Source organism: Schistocerca piceifrons, chromosome 2, assembly GCF_021461385.2.
Source record: "Schistocerca piceifrons isolate TAMUIC-IGC-003096 chromosome 2, iqSchPice1.1, whole genome shotgun sequence".
In the NCBI taxonomy this organism is placed as follows: Eukaryota; Metazoa; Arthropoda; class Insecta; order Orthoptera; family Acrididae; genus Schistocerca; species Schistocerca piceifrons.
Genome location: NC_060139.1, coordinates 968,883,450 through 968,900,503, shown reverse-complemented (window position 1 = coordinate 968,900,503; position 17,054 = coordinate 968,883,450). Strand labels below are relative to the sequence as shown.

At 39.4% G+C, this 17,054-nt stretch overlaps 1 protein-coding gene across 1 annotated transcript; it reads left to right on the top strand.

The window, feature by feature from the left end:
• The first annotated feature begins 1,019 nt into the window (after positions 1-1,019).
• LOC124776386 (proline-rich protein 2-like) lies at positions 1,020-4,632 on the top strand. Its single transcript, XM_047251355.1, has 2 exons — positions 1,020-1,171; positions 4,217-4,632. The coding sequence occupies exons 1-2, from the start codon at positions 1,133-1,135 to the stop codon at positions 4,475-4,477; spliced, it is 300 nt and encodes a 99-aa protein (XP_047107311.1). The 5' UTR covers positions 1,020-1,132; the 3' UTR covers positions 4,478-4,632.
• Positions 4,633-17,054: the final 12,422 nt, after the last annotated feature.

The following is a 17,054-nucleotide window of genomic DNA, read 5'->3' as shown; positions in this document are numbered from 1 at the left end:
GAGTATGGAAAAAATGGGTATGACAAGCGGAGAGCCAAGTAGCAATTGGGAAGGATGATTCAAAACTGAAAATGAAGTTGAAAAACTGAGAAGGCAAATGCACACATATTTTGCAATGCACCAGAGATCGATGACAGAGAAGGGCAGGAAAACGACAGAGAGACACCAACGTAGCGGACAAAATGATACGGAAGATCTCGAAAGAAGGGCGGAAGAGAAGGATGATGAGGTTCTGGGGCAGAAGTAGAAAACGCAATTCACGAGGGCCGAAATGAAGGAAAAGAAGAACTTTTCTCACGCTCTAATGGGTGAAGAGAGCTTCGCTATGTCATTTGCTGCGCACCACAAAACAAATTTCCAGGAGTTATAGTTGTGGAATACAGATTAGAAGGTAGGAATGATTCGCAGTAAACGTCACGACAACGAATGTGTTAGAGCCTGACCACAAGCTTGAAATGGATAAACTTGGGGTAGAAATTGTGGAGTGTCCTTACCACAGGAATCACATCAGCATTCATCATTATGGCAACCATGGAGGACATATGTCTGTATGGCTGGCCAGGGTTTTTAACCACACTCTTTCCGAAGGACGGTCCAGTCCTGAACCATTGGAACCTTACATTCCTTAAGAGTTTCAGGATGCCTACCCTACAAACTGCAGTGATGATTTACTTCAAATATATGCTTCTACAAGGCAGCTACAGCTATATCAGTAATTTAAATGGTTGATAGCACGGTACCGGAGCATACACATACTTCATGAAATCACATTTGTAAGATATTGTTGTATGTCACCTCCGCTATCACATTACTATTTTCCTTTTCGACGAAGTTTCGTGAAGTCTCGACTGACAGCTACGTCATGACTTGTTGGTTCATTATTTCTTTGAGGCAGACATCTAGGAACTATGGCGTGTCGATGAGAAACTGAGCGACAATGAGATATTCATTTAGTCGCAGCAGTGCTCTGTGACCTTGTGATTATACCAGATCCTCCACTGTCGCATTTGGACGGCAGTCTCTGCTCAGTTCCTTTGTTAAAGAGTCACGGAATCACGAGTACTTCACATCACGCAGTGGCGAGCCTTATAAAAGCTCTGCAGCACGGGCTCACCTCAGCACTTCCATCACCATGAGGGCAACAGTGGCAGCTCTTCTCCTGTGTCTTGTGGTGAGTACTAAAGACTTAGACTTTATCTACATTTGTGCTCTACGTATCTTTACTGGTACTTACTTCCAAATCCACTTACAAACACTGAATGCTTCAAAATGTACCACAATTTTCTACCTGTAGCATGCCATTCTCGAATCTAAGGGCTGAATAGGGTTTGAAACTTTGTCGGTTCTTTAAGCGACTTCATATTAGTTCCATAAGTGCAAATAAAGACAGTTGTGAGATTGTAACCAATTCATCAACTTCGTGTGAATCGTTTATGAACTATACATGCATAATATCAGTAAATAATCTGCATCCTCCTTCTTACTCGAGCAATGTTTGCGAGGGTAACAGCCGAAATCCGTGTCTGAGCATCCACACGTTATTAATGGCGGATTTCAAAAATCGTAAAACATCAGTCCAAAAACTTTCGAGATTACGTTACTACAAAGTACAGAAAAATTAAGATGGTGGTTTTAATGCTTAAGGTATCCAACGTACCCCTTCCCACCTCCCACATTTGATTACAAGGCACAGAACATCCACACACCCATGAGTAACTGTCAGCGAGATCCATCTTTGACATGTTGTTCAACTGGTGTGTCCCATTGGTTTGAAAGTCGGTTATATCGTCAAAGCGTTAACACTTCACGTAAATTTCTGCACTTTGTCGTTCTACTGTGGCCTCGATTTCATGACACTAAATCTCATCGCCAGTGATGATTTGTCCGAGAAAAGAACTGTCCACGTGTTTCGTTTCAAGCTAGTCACGACAGGTGACCAGGCATCGTCGCTTTCGTTCAGGAGAAAGACGTATGGGACAAACCTTGTACACACTTTCCTTCTCTTCAGGACATTCTCAAGAATGCCTTAAACACTTAGATATGGTGCTCCATCGCGATTTCTGACACAACAGTGATTACACCGTATGGTCGCACGTCGACTATGTACTTGACACAGCCTACTTACCTGCTTAAACTGACTCGTCGAATGTATGTCTGTGTTTTTTAGTTGTTCGGGTTGCCACTGTAGTTACTGGGCTGATTCGCTTATACGCCAGAAATAAAATCAGTCTCGGAATTTTCTGGGTGGTCGGTGAATGTAGAAAAATGCCATCAGATTTTCTTCCTCGTGTCTAGCTGGTACTCCATTTCTAATGCTTCTAATGATCTTGCATCTGCATGTCTACATCTTGTATGAAAGATTAATGGATATTTGTTATCATCTGTTCGCAGCATACGTTTATCGCCGTATGTCACTTCATCAGAGAGGTTGAAAATTCTCTAGTTCTGCAAGTACAACATCAGTAATCCCTTTACAAGAGCCTATTTTCAAGTGATATTATTGGGTCAATCCTTATTCTTCACTCATGTTGTGGTAATAATCAAAGTAGTACAACTCTGACGATACACAGCTAAATATGAGAATTCAACAAACATAGCGATTAATCACGAATATAAAAATTGGAATAATCATGAATCAAAACCCTAAAATATTGCTATCGAGTAATTGAACAAAGTAACACATGTTACGAAAGAACATTATTTAGTATACTAGAAGCTCGTTACCAGGAGTAGTTCGCTTGCTTATTTATTCCACTCTGATAGTAGACAGCAAGGGAAATCAAATCTTATATACTGACGGGGAAAACCGCAACACCAAAAAATAAATAATGTCGAGTAATGAAATTTCAGGAATAGATTTGCCGAGGTAACATATTTAAATCATTAACTTTGCAATATCACACGTTAACGTAAATGCGAGATAAGGTATTGGAAATATAAAACGTTGGTACGTCAGTAACCGATTAACGGTCAGATTGTTGAATGCAAGCACGCAAACACGAATGCGTTGTGTTGTACAAATGACGGATGTCAGTTTCTGGGATGGGGTTGCACGCCTGTTGCACTTGGTCGGTCAATACAAGGACGGTTAATGCTGTTTGTGGAAGACGCTAGAGTTGTCAACCGATGATGTCCCAAGGCACATGTGGACACTGTAGAGCGTAGTGGGTTGCAACACCAATATGTGGACCAGCGTTATCCTTTTGGTAAAAGCTGTTAATGGATGGGAGCACTGCAGGTCGAATCACCAAACTGATGTGCATACTTCCAGTCAGGGTGTGTGGGATGTCCACGAGACTGTTGGTGCTGCCATACAGTGTGGCAATCCACACCAGACCATAAATCCAGTCGTAGGTCCCGTGTTTCTAGCACGCCAATAGATAGGTTGCAGGCATTCGGATGGTCTCCAAAACACAGCCACCATTGGCACTGAGGCGGAGCCAGCTTTCATAAGAGATCACAACAAACTTTTGCCCTGCCCCCTTGCGGGCTCTCGCTTTACAACACTGACGTCGCAAATGGCGGTGGTTTAGGACCAGTCGAGTGGACGTTACAGAGCGTCTACAGTAGACCCGTCCTTGAATTAACCAATTTATAACAGTTCTTTTTATCATTGTGGTGGCAACTTCTGCTCAGATTGCTGCTGCAGATGCAGTACGATGTGCCTGAGCTACACACCGAGCACGATGGTCTTCCCCCTCGGTAATACCACACGGCTCTTTGGAACCCAATCTTCTTGCTACTGTATATTCTCGCGACCATCGCTGCCAGAAATCATGTGCAGTGTCCACATTCCTGCCAAGTCTTTCTGCAGTGTCACGTAAGCAAATTCCAGCTTCTCGAAGCCCTTTTATAGGACCCTGTTGAAACTCAGTGACGTGTTTCTGGCGAAACACAAATAATGCCATGGTACTAACTCAAATTGACATCAATGCATACATTTCTTTATGATTACTTGATGTAATCATCAATAATCGTTGAAATTGTTCATTCGTTCAGTTTCTGTAATAAAACAGTAAGACTAATTTCTAATTTGTCTCAGTGTAAAAAGATGCATCTGGCATACAGTCCTAATAGTCACAAGTCATCATTTCTGCGATTCATTGTCTTTGTTTCAAAACTACATTAGCAGAATCTTAATCTCCGTTCAGAAGGAATACCACTTAATTTCCATCTACATATATGATGTGGTTTACAATATGACATTCTACTACAGGTATCAGCATGCCGCAGCCAAGAGACTCCACCTGGCCCTCCTGGACCAACTGAGGGGCCACAACCAACTGGTCCACCAGGGCCACCAACCGGAGGTCCTGATCCAACTGGTCAACCAACCGGAGGTCCTGAACCAACTGGACCACCAGGTCCACCAACTGGAGGTCCTGAACCAACTGGAGAGCCCCAACCAACTGGTGAACCTCAGCCTACTGGAGGTCCTCAACCTACTGGACCACCAGGGCCGCCTGGCCTTTTTTAGCCTGGTGTTTTCTAGTGATGCAAGATTAGCGCACCTGGAAATGTTAAAGGATTTCAGCTTTTACTTTTATAGTTGGCTTTAACTGCGTTAATCGATGGAAGTGTTCTTATGTATCATAAAAATCAATTCTGATTAAACCAGCAATGAAAAAGCTCCATTAACGTTTTATTTACTGTAAAAGCAACCAGTTCTCCAAAATATGGTACCAATATGTAAAAATTATTACAGTAGTTATTATCGGTTCATACCTCATGAAATTCTTTACCACATGATTTGCAGTTCCAGAAGATCCTGTACGTTGCTGAAGGAGTCCGTGTTACCGACTACGTGCACTTCACGAATTGATATGAGCAAATATATCTTCAGGAAATACTCTTGCCATCTATAAAAAGCCCTTTTCACAGTGTACTGATATATAACCTTTGAACGATATTCGGACTTTGATGTTCTGTAATACAACTTGTGACCTGAGATGATGTCTTTGAAATCTATTTTCTCCTCCTTCAGTTACATATTTTTTCCTCTATTTATGTATGAGAATTGGTACACATATATAATTATTTCGATAGTGTGAGTCTTAAACTTCATGGGTCTTATTTTATTTAATTTATATGTTGCCTTCTAATAAAAATATTCATCTGGGATCTTCGTAGATCCTAGCATATCTCCCAGGACGAATATTAACCGTAACTTAAACCTAACATATCTCCCAGAACGAATATTAACCGCAACTCAGTGTAACATCAGCAGTAGCAATGACAGAATGGATGGGAAGGAACCTCTTTTTTACTGCTCTTACGTGGTGCAACCATTTACAAGGAACATGTCGCTAATGAGAAATTAAGCTCTATTTATCGAGACATAAATAGTAATCAATATGAGTAGATGACTCTCCTCAGTATTGTTTTAGGGTACCAGCACCAATAAAATAGAAGTCAATAAACTTAATCATACCGATATGACCAAACTGTTCAGTTTGAACCAGAATGGCTATGGGGATGCTACAACATTAAATGTAAAAGATTAAATAGGAAAGAAAATGAACTGCGAGTCATTAAGGAAATAACGAGCAGATGCATTTTCTTTACAGTCGAAATATTCTTGAAGTCTCTCTAGGCAATATGCAGCTCTGAGTAATACACAGCCATCCATTTCAAATTGGGTAAACTGGAATATTTTTGAAAGTCTAAAGAAGAACTATTTGATTGCTGATGAAACTTCAGTAAGAAATTCTTCAACCCTGACGTTTCAAATTATTCAAGGTTTGTTTTTCCAAAAATTTCCGAACTAGCTTTTCGTGATGTATATGAGAATATACTACAGCCCATTTATATGTAGGGGCAAGATATTAGCACTACATAAACTTAACGCGTTTCCACATATTTAAAGGCTCATTTTTTCTCGCATAGCATACTTGAATGTGACATGGAAGGGACTATTCTAAAGCACAAGCAATACATTATTATATTGCACTCTTTGAGGAGACCCAAACCCTGCTATATGAGCCATGTCAAATTAATGGAAATTTTATATTGTGCTGCATGGCCTGTAATGATAATGTTGTATAGAGAGATGATGAGTTTGTTTGAGGCATGTTCTCAAAAGAAATTCAACGCAATGGTAATTATTCTTCAGATAATCCATTTTTATTCTCCTTTTCTATAACTAGAAAAATTAAAACAATGATAAAATGCGGTAGTTGACAGGCAGTACAAATGCCAGAAATTGTATGTCATTATCGCTAGTAGTTAACTAAAAAGTGTTCCTTATATACCAAAAGAGAATACTTGTGGGAAATGATGTTCGAATTTTTAACAACAGTTCATGAATGCTTAGCCTGTATTGCTCATGAAAGTATTTCTTTTTCCTCGTATCACTCCTCTTTCTCTCCTTGTGTATGAATGGCATATTACTGGTTACATGATTTCGATAGAACATGACACCTAATAATATTCGCTTTGGTGCAGATGACACTAGAATGGTATACTCCAAAGCGTATAATGTGCTCTGCCTACAAACCTTGAACCATTATATGGGTTATGTTTAAGTGGACCAGACACTTGGGCGAATACAATAGGTAGCAACGACCAAAGCATGTATATGCGCTTAATTACTCCTACTAAATATTGTCATTGGCATTGTAAAGCAAATTTCCAGTAACTGCTCTTACTAAACAAGTGTCTTCAAAGGATTACACGGAATCAGAATTAGAGAGTGAAGAATGTGATTTTTACCAGATTTCTGATCCTCATATACTTCAAACTTTTTTGCCGAGAACGTCGTAGTTGGCGTGACCTTATACTTAATTAGAGCTAGGAGCGTTGTCCGCATTATAACAAAAAACTGTTATTGTTTTGTTATTGATTACGTCCACGAACGCTTGATCTTCATACAGAAGCTATTTTCAGGCATATAATAAGTGCTGTGTACTAACGATACAATACAAAGACAACAAAGATATTATACAATTCTTGAGGCTCGCCATTTCAAACTGAAACATTTGACTGCTATCCCACGTTCGCCAACTGTAGGAAGATGTAAGACAGATGATTTGTTATATATTTCCAGATAATATTTTACGAGAAGCTTGTGTATATATACTTGTTAGAAAATAAATTAAAAATACATTACTTGGAATTAAGCTAAACAAGAACTAAGTATATTATTTTGAGAAGTATGTCTCTACTATTTCAGTTCACAAGTAGCACAAAAATTACATTTTCATTATTACCTAGGTCCAGGGAACGTTAATGACAGTGACTTCGAAGATATTAGGGAAATTGTGGGATAATAATATAACCAGGAAAATGTCATTCGTTTATAGCACACAAATAGGGAGTAGCTGATACTACACAAACCAGCATATCAACGCATACAAATTTATACACAGCCAAAATTGTACAACATTGTGCTTTGGAATATGTACTCGGAGTACCTAGTCAGTAGTAAGCTACAGTAATACAATCAAATCTTGTGTATCACATGTTTCGCACAAAATTCGACCACACACTGAAAAGTCGGCAACTTTTATGAGGTTCAAGAAAAGAGAAACCAGATAGCTCGGACTGTCAGGAAATAATTGATCGTGGCACATCAGTGAGAAAATATTTACAGATTTTGAACTAGGTCATTACGTTTGGACAAATTAAAAAAAAAATACAACATTCATCGCAGTAGCAGTGAACGAGCATCTCATCAAAGATGTGATCTCTCGTTACGGAGGAAAAGGAAGGATGAGACACCGGGAAAAGCTCTGTCGACGAAGCAAAAGTTTTGCCACTTTTGTCACAAGAATCAGATCTCAACTAAACATTTTCGTTGTTATATAATCTCAGCAGACAGTCCATGGAAAGCAAATGTACGTTGGTAGTATTGTAGATTTAGTAATCATCTACATCTGCATCTACGCGACTACTCTGTAATTCACGCTTAAGTGCGTGGTAGAGGATTTTTCGGACCAACTTCAGAATATTTCTCTACCGTTCCACTGTTTAACACCATGTGGGGAAAAAGAATACACACATCTTTCTGTACGAGCTCAGATTTCTGTTATTCTATCATGATGATCATTGCTCCCCAAGTATGTTGGCGATAATAAAAAAGGTTTCACACTCAGAGGAGAAAAGAGCTCACTGCAACGAAAAACCCTTTTGTCTTAATGACCACCAAACTCTTTTATCATATCCGTGACAGTCTTTCTCCTGTCTTCCGGTAGCAGAAAGCTGCCCTTCTTTGAGCTTATCTGTCTGGTAAGTATCCCATACAGAACAAAAATAGTCCAGCAGAGGACGAACAAGTTCAGTGAAGGCCGCCTCTTTAGTAGAACTGTTACAGGTTTTCTGTCAGTAAAACGTAGTCTTTGGTTTGCCTAAATCAATGACTCTGCTAATGCATAACGACAACGGATGCACTGTATCCTCATCCACCTGACACGCCTTTTATACCCTTAACTGCTAGTGCTGCCACCCGCCAACTGTGCGTGGCTACTGAGTTGATGTCGAGCATTGAAGAGATAACGCAGATGTGTATGGAAGAGCGAGTATATGAAGTGGCAAATGCACAATACCGCATCGCTACTAAGTATACACTATGTAATCAAAGGTATCTGGACATTTATCAGTGGACATTAATATGCGGGATCTTGCCTTCTTGACGTCTTGAACTCTACATTCATTGAGGTATCTGAATTTCTGACGAGGAATTGCACCCCCTTCTTCCTCAAGAGCCGCAACCAGTGAAGGTAGTGGAGCTAATGGCTGGAGCAGCCTCGACGTTCTGACTCATCTCAAAGTTGTTCCATTGGCTTCAGGTAGGAAGTCTTTGCACCCCCAGTGCGTTTCAGGTATAATTCTGTCGTCTCCAAACTGAATCTCTACTGTACACAATAAACCATGATTCAAAGTGTGTCCACATGAGGCTACATTCAACCTTTTCCTGAGCGTAATATGGCTACCAGAAGTAAAAATGCGACCATACTGTAACACCACTTCCTCTGTGCTTCATTGTTGACACATGACGGCAGGTAACCTCATCCAGCCTTCCGCCAAATACAAATCTTCCATCATATTGTAAGAAGGCTGTTTAGGTTTCTATGTTGGTAACGCCACCACTGACTGTGCTGTGTGCGGTCTGCGGCTGGTTGGACCCATTGTTAGAATATTCGCTTGTATACTGTTGGGCTCTTGGATGTGAACAGCACGTAGCGTTGTACAGTTGGAAGTGAACCCCAGCAGTGGTGGATGTGGGCAGAGAGATGCCAGAGTTTTGAGAGCGGACGGTCTGGGATCTGGACGTGCGTCCGTCAGAAAAAGAAAATTTGTAAGACTGGATGTCATCAATTTATATATATAGTGTTCAGAAGGCATTATATACACACACACACACACACACATATATATATATATATATATATATATATATATATATATATATATATATATATATATATATATATAATGCCTTCTGAACACTATTAAGGTACATAGATTGTTTGTTCTCTAACAAAATCTTTCATTTGCTAACTATGCCTATCAGTAGTTAGGGCCTTCAGTAGTTAGAACCTTTTATTTAGCTGGCAGTATTGGCGCTCGTTGTATTGCAGTAGTTCGAGTAACGAAGATTTTTGCGATAAGTGATTCATGAAAGGTAAAGGTTATTGTTAGGGCCATTCTTTCGAAAGATTATTGAAAGTCAGATTACGTTGCGCTATAATATTGTGTTTCAGTTTAGTGGTGATCAGTATAAGTAATGAGAAATCTGTCTATCGACGTCCAGTTTTGCTCCGCTGTTTGAAAATCAAATAACGTAGAAGTTTGCCAGCACAGTCACTTATAATATGTCTAAGGGGAAGTTACAATACAGTCACATAGTGTAGCATAATTCATCGTTCCAGACCACCTGTTTCCAGTCATCAACTATCCAGCAGAGTTGCTCTATATTGCACCTCAAGTGTGTGGGTTATGAGGTGCTGCTCGGCCATTGCACCCCATCCGTTTAAATTCCCTACTGGTAGTCACTGCACTTGCTGAACTGCTGGTAGCGCTTTTGAACTCACGAGTGAATCCTTGCCTCGATTTCAGGCACTTTTGCAATGCTCGGAGTCCTGCCTGGAGTCAGTTTACCTGTGGCTGTTCCTTCGCGTTTCCACTTGAACATCACGTCAAAATTGGTCGATTTGAGCGCTTTATTTGGGCGTAAATGTTACTGAGGGATTCGTTACGCAGGTGACGTCTGAAGCCTGGTCCAAATTTTAAGTGACTGACCTCTCCTGACCCACTCATTCTGCTGTCCGAATGCTTTTGATCAGATACTATTCCTCGCCTGTGCTTAGGTAGAATATATAACCGTATGAAATCAGGAAACAGTTATCTGTAGTGGACATATCCAGAAATGTTCTCTCCCCATAAAGTCTTCCGGGAAAGATGTTTATTCTGTCCACTCAAACATAGTAAAAGAGAAAATGAAAACTGAGTTTTAATCCTGACGACGACGGGGTCACTACTAACATAGCTATGAGGAAGGGAACTGGACTAGCACTATTGACAATCAGTCTCACAGGATTTGCCTTGAGAGTGTCAGGGATCCACAGAAAGCGATATCTTTACGGGCAGAGGGTCATTTGAACTACGGTCCTCTTTAATACGAGTCTAGTATCTTCATTATTATCTTATTCGTCTCATAGGCTACCTTGCATAAGAACATCGACACGTTATTTTCTCAAGAATGAGAATCCATCTATACAACATCGCTCACGATTCCTAAAACTTAAATTGGTTCAAAAGGCTCTGAACACTATGGGACTTAACATCTGAGGTCATCAGTCCCCTAGAACTTAAAACTAATTAAACCTGACGAACCTAAGGACATCACACACATCCATACCCGAGGCAGGATTCGAACTTGCAATCGTAACGCTTGCGCGGTTCCAGACTGAAGCGCCTAGAACCGCTCGGCCACAGAGGCCGACCCTAAAACTTAAGGTATGCGTCATGTAACCACGATCTCCTTTTCATTATGCCATCTAGATTTCTATTTATTACTAATTGTGATTAATGTAGATCGACCAGCAATTTAGCTTCGGGTCTAAGTTGTGAAAGGGAAGAATGAGCTGGAACTACACAAAAATTACGGGAGTTTAACACTATAAGTAATGCTACCTCAAAGTGTTTCACAAGTCATCTTCCACACTTCGAGCTTGTAGAGGGGACTAAGGAGATCTCGTTTTACATAGGAATCCATGTCTGGAATCGGTTGGTTTCCATGTTAGAAAGAAAACAAGAGATACTCCATGGCACGTCATCAGACTGCTGTGATGGGGTCCCCACACGAATCCCTCCCTTCTGCCAACCTTCCCATATCAGACTAGCATTTGCAACCTACGTCCACAGTTATTTTCTAGGTGTATGCCATTCTCTGTCTTCCTCTACAGTTTCTTCCCTCTACAGCTCCCTATAGTATTATGGAAGTCATTCTCTAAAGTCTTGCGCATGCTTTACCATCCCGTCGTTCCTTCTTGTCAGTGATTTCCATATAGTCCTTTTATCTCCGATTCTGTCCCTTCTACCTGTCACTGTTTCTTTCCTCTCCAATTTTCTTGAGAACCTCTTCATTCCGTAACTTATCAGTGATTTAATTTTCCACGTTTTTCTATTGCACCACATCTCAAATGCTTCGATCCCCTTTTGTTCTGGTTTTTCCACAGTCCATGTTTAACTAGCACACAATGTTGTGCTCCAAACGTCATCAGAGTTCTCATGTACGAAACTTTCCATCTCAGAGTAGCACCTGCAACCTATGTCCAGAGTTATTTTCTAGGTGTATGCCAGTCTCTGTCTTCCTCTACAGTTTTTGCCCTCTACAGCTCGCTCTAGTACTATTGATTCCTTGTAACACATCCTGGAATACATTTTCACTTTCACTGAAAACAGTATGTCATCAGCGAATCTTATCAATATTATCCCTTCACCTTGCGTTTTAATCCCGCTCTTGAACCTACCTTTTATTTCCGTCATTGCTTCTCCGTTATACAGACCGAAAAGTAGTGGCGAAAGACTACATCCTGTCTTACACCCATTTTACAGTAATCCGTGTACTTCTTCCTTGGTCTTCCACTCTTATTGTTCCCTCATAGTTTTTGTACATACTGTATATTACCCGTCTTTTCCAATAGATCACCCGCATTTTTCTCAGAATGTAAAACATTTTGTACCATGTTAAACGTCTAACGCTTTTCTCAGGTCAACAGATCCTGTGAACGTGTCTTGATTTTTCTTGATCCTTCCTGCCATTTTCAACTTCAACATCAGAACTGCCTCTGGGGTGTCTTTGCCTTTCCTACACCCAGACCGATCGTCATCTAACAGATCCTCCTTTCCTTTTCTATTATTTTGTATATTATTCTTGTCAGCAGCTTTGATGCATGAGCTGTGCCATAATTCTCCCACTTATAGACTCTTGCTTAGCAGTGATATTCGGACTCCATTCTTAATGTTATCGTCTTTGCTTTTAATTTCTCTGAAGATCGTTTCGGCATCTCTGTTTGCTGAGTGAGTTCTTCTGACAATCATTTGTTTGTCAGTTTCTTCACAATTATCCTTAGCTTCCATGCACTTCCTATTCACTTCATCGATAAGTGGCACGTATTTCAGTATCGCAGATTTACCCTGAATATATTTTTGTACTTCCTTCTTTCGTCGATCAAATGAACTATTTCTGTATTGGCCAGAGCCTCTTCGCAGTTACCTTCCTTGTACGTAACTTTTTCTTTCCACCTTCTGTGAATGCCGTCTACAACTGAACAGACTACTGAGCTACGCAGTGATTTTTCCTGGATAGTTTGTTAAACGTCAGCCTACTCTTCAACATTACTAAATTGTGATCTGGATCTTTATCTGCTCCTTGTTACGACTTACAGTCCAATATTCGATTTTAAAATCTTCCCCTGTCCATGCTCTGGTTGGCGTCTTCCTATATATACCAGTCCTGTCTAAATATATCAATATTTTTGTGATTCTTGAAGAACGCATTCGCAATTCCTAGCCGAAATGTATTGCAGAACTCAATTAGTCATTCTCCTCTCTCATTCAGTTACCAAACCCACATTCTAGCGTAACGTTTTCCTCTGATCCTTCCCCTTTAACCGCATTCCAATCCTCAATGACTATTAGATTTTCATCTCCCTTTAGGTACTGAATGACGCGTTCAATTTCCTCATACAGTTTTTTCCTAAAGCCAAACCGATCGTCATCTAACATATCCTTATTTTCTTTTCCATTCTTTGATACATTATTACTGTCAGCATTTTGGATAAATAACCTGTCTAATTGCTTGTGCCTTAATTCTCCCAATTGTAGTCTCTTGCTTGACTGTGGTATTCACATAACATTCTTAATGTAACCGCCTTTGCTTTTAATTCCCCTGAAGATCGGTTCAGCCTCTCTTTTTGTTGAGTAGTTTCTTCCGACAATCATTTCATTTTCGATTTCTTCACATTTATCTTTAGCTTCCCTGCACTTTCTATTTATTTCATCTGTAAGTCACTTATATTGTAGTAACCCCGAATTTCCCAGAAAATTTTTGTTCTTCCTTCTTTCGTCGATCACCTGAACTATGTATTGTGTTAGCCGTGGCTTACTCCCAGTTGACTTCCTTGTACCTACCTTTTTCTTTCCAGCTTCTGTGAATGCCCTCTACAACTGTCCTTACCTCTATAGCTGATCTGACTACTAAGCTGTGCATTGATTCTTCCTGGCTACTCTGTTAAACTTAAGCCTACTGTTCATCATTACTAAATTGTGATCATTATCTGTGTCTGCTCTTTGGTACACCTTACAGTCCAGTATTTGATTTCAAAATCTTCACCTGACCATGCTCTGACTGGGGTATTCCTATACCTTCCAGTCTCTTCCAAGCATACATCCTCCTCTTGTGATCCGGAAAATTTTTTTTTTGATATTGCTAGCCGAATTTTATTGCAAAAGTCAATTAGTCTTTTCTTTCTCTCATTCAAATATCAAGTCCACATTCTCCAGTAACGCTTTCTTCTGCTCCTTACCTTTCAACCGCGTCCCAATCCTCAATGACTGTTGCACTTTCATCTCCCTTTATGTATTGAATTATCCGTTCGATATTCTCATACAGTTTTCCTATCTCTATGTGTACCCAAACATTGTTGTCGGTGTTGAGTTGATATCGATTTTGAGGAGAACAACCGTATCACTGAACTGTTCACAGTAACTCACTCTTTGCCTATCCTCCTATTCACAATGAATGCTACTACGGGTGTATTATTTTCTGTTGCAGTTGATTTTACGCTATACTCGTTTGACCAGAAATCCTAGCCTGCTCTCCAGTTAACTTCACTAAACACCACTGTATCTAGAACGAGCCTTAGAATGTCAGCCATCTTTATTGCATCAAAGTGTTTGAGGCCTGAGAAATAAAATTAATGAATTATCTGCGTAGATGAATTAGAGTCTTCAAACCCAGGTGACGTAATCTGCCTCTCTGAACACCATGCGATCACTGGTATAGAACTTTTAAGTGTTACAGGGTTTAGCTTGGCATCTCACTTTTGTAGATCACAAAAGGAGAAAGGAGGAGTTGCCACATTCATCAGGAACTGTCATAAATTTAACAACATAGACATTCATAAATTTAGCGTAGAACAGCATATGGAAGCATGTGCAACCGAAGTAGAATTTCACAAAAAAATTCTTCATAATATTAAGTGTATATCGAGCACCTACAGGTAACTTTAATCTATTCGTAAACCACCTTGAAGCTGTACTGGCCCATTTAACAACCATAAACAAAGAAATAGTGGTTGCTGCTGATTTCAATGTAGACTTCCTTAAAGACTCTCCCAATAGGAACTTATTTGAGTTAGTAACACTATCATTCAACTTAATTCCTATTGTAAAGTTCCCCACTAGGGTAGCCAATTATTCACAAACAGCCATTGATAATATCTTTATAGAAAAGTCCAATGAACAAAATTATATTACAAAATCAATAGTCAATGGCCTCTCAGACCATGACATGCAGTTCGTTCTGTTAAATGTTAATACTGAACAGGATATAATACCTGTTAAATCTGAGCTCAAGAGAGTAATCAATAAGCCGAAAATTTATTATTTTTGGACACTCCTCAGAGACATTCGCTGGACTGATGTTTACAGTGCTCATGGCATGAATGAAAAATATAACACTTTTGCTAATAAAGTGCTTACCTTATTCCAACACTGTTTTCCCCCAAAACTTACCAAGGCTAGAGAAAAGCCTACAAAGAAGCCATGGATTGCTCAAGGAATAGGGGTATGTTGTAAAACAAAAAGAAAACTGTATCTGTCAGTCCCGAACAGTTCCGATGATGATGCTATAGCACATTACAAGAAATACTGCAAAATATTAAAACTGTAAAATGGACATCAAAGCAAATACATTACAAGGAATGGTAGTCATATCAAATAACAAAATAAAGACAATATGGGATATAGTGAAGTAGGAGACTGGCAGAACCAGACATGAAGAGGAACAAATAGCATTAAGAGTAAATGATACATTGGTGACAGATGTGTATAGTGTTGCAGAACTTTTTAACGAACACTTTATAACTGTTACTGAAACGTGGGGGTTGTCAGGTTCAGTAGAAGCTGCTATGGAATACCTCAGACCAGAGATTTCAAGTAACTTCCATGATATGAATTTGTCCCTCACTATCCAAGCAGAAATAATGTCCATCATAAAATCTTTAAAATCAAAAACAGCTAGTGGATATGATAAAATATCAACAAAGTTAATTAAAGAATGTGATTCTGTGATAAGTAACACATTAATCTATTTGTGTAACCAGTCGTTTGTCAGTGGAATAAGTCCCGAATGGTTGAAATATGCTGAAGTCAAGCCACTGTTTAAGGAGGGAGATAAAGAAACAGCATCAAATTTCTGTCCAATTTCACTGTTGCCAGCATTCTCAAAAATTTTAGAAAAAGTTATGTACAATCGACTTTAAAACTGTCTTATTTCAAATAGCATACTGTCAAAGCCACACTTTGGATTTCTTAAGGGTTCTGATATTGATAAGGCTATCCACATGTACAGTGAAAATGTGCTTAATTCATTAGACAAAAAATTTCAAGCAACTGGTGTATTTTGTGATCTTTCAAATGCATTTGACTGTGTAAATCACAATATCCTTTTGAATAAATTAGAATATTATAGTGTAACAGGAAACGCTGCAAAATGGTTCAAATCTTATATCTCTGGCAGGAAACGAAGGGTGTTATTAGGAAAGATACATGTATCCAGCTATCAGGCATCATCCAACTGGGAACTAATTACATGTGGGGTACCACATGGTTCGATTTTGGGGCCCTTACTTTTTCTTGTGTATATCAATGACCTTTCATCAGTAACATTACAAGATGCCAAGTTCGTTTGGTTTGCAGATGATACAAAAATTGCAATAAAGAGCAAAACAAGTGTAGTCTTAGAAAGATCGGCTAATAAAATGTTTGTGGACATTAATCACTGGTTCCTAGCCAAATATTTGTCACTAAACTTTGAAAAAAACACACTACATGCAGTTCAGAACTTGTAAGGGGTGTCCCACGAGTATAGGCCTAACATACGATGACAAGCAGATAGAAAAAGTGGACAGTGTTTAATTCTTGGGATTACAGCTAGATAATTAAACTGGGAGGAGCACACCACAGAACTGCTGAAGCGTCTTAACGAATCTCTATTTGCGATGCGAATTGTGTCAGACATAGGGGATATAAAAATGAAAAAGCTGGCATACTATGCTTACTTTCATTCCATAATGTCATATGGGATTATTTTTTCGGGATTATTCATCAGGCCGGGCTAAAGTTTTCTGGGCACAGAGACGTGCAGTAAGAGTTATATGTGGTGTGAACTCAAGAATATTCTTCAGAAGCCTGTTTAGGGAACTAGGGATACTAACTACTCCTTCCCCATATATTTATTCCTTAATGAAATTTGTCATTAAAAGTATATCACTTTTTCAAAGCAACAGCTCAATTCATGGAATAAATACTAGAAATAAGAATAATCT

Bases quoted from the DNA above. Each gene is read 5' to 3' on its own strand.
- LOC124776386 (XM_047251355.1), top strand. From the start codon at position 1,133: ATGAGGGCAACAGTGGCAGCTCTTCTCCTGTGTCTTGTG. The intron at 1,172-4,216 runs GTGAGTACTAAA...ATTCTACTACAG, and splicing joins CTCTTCTCCTGTGTCTTGTG to GTATCAGCATGCCGCAGCCA.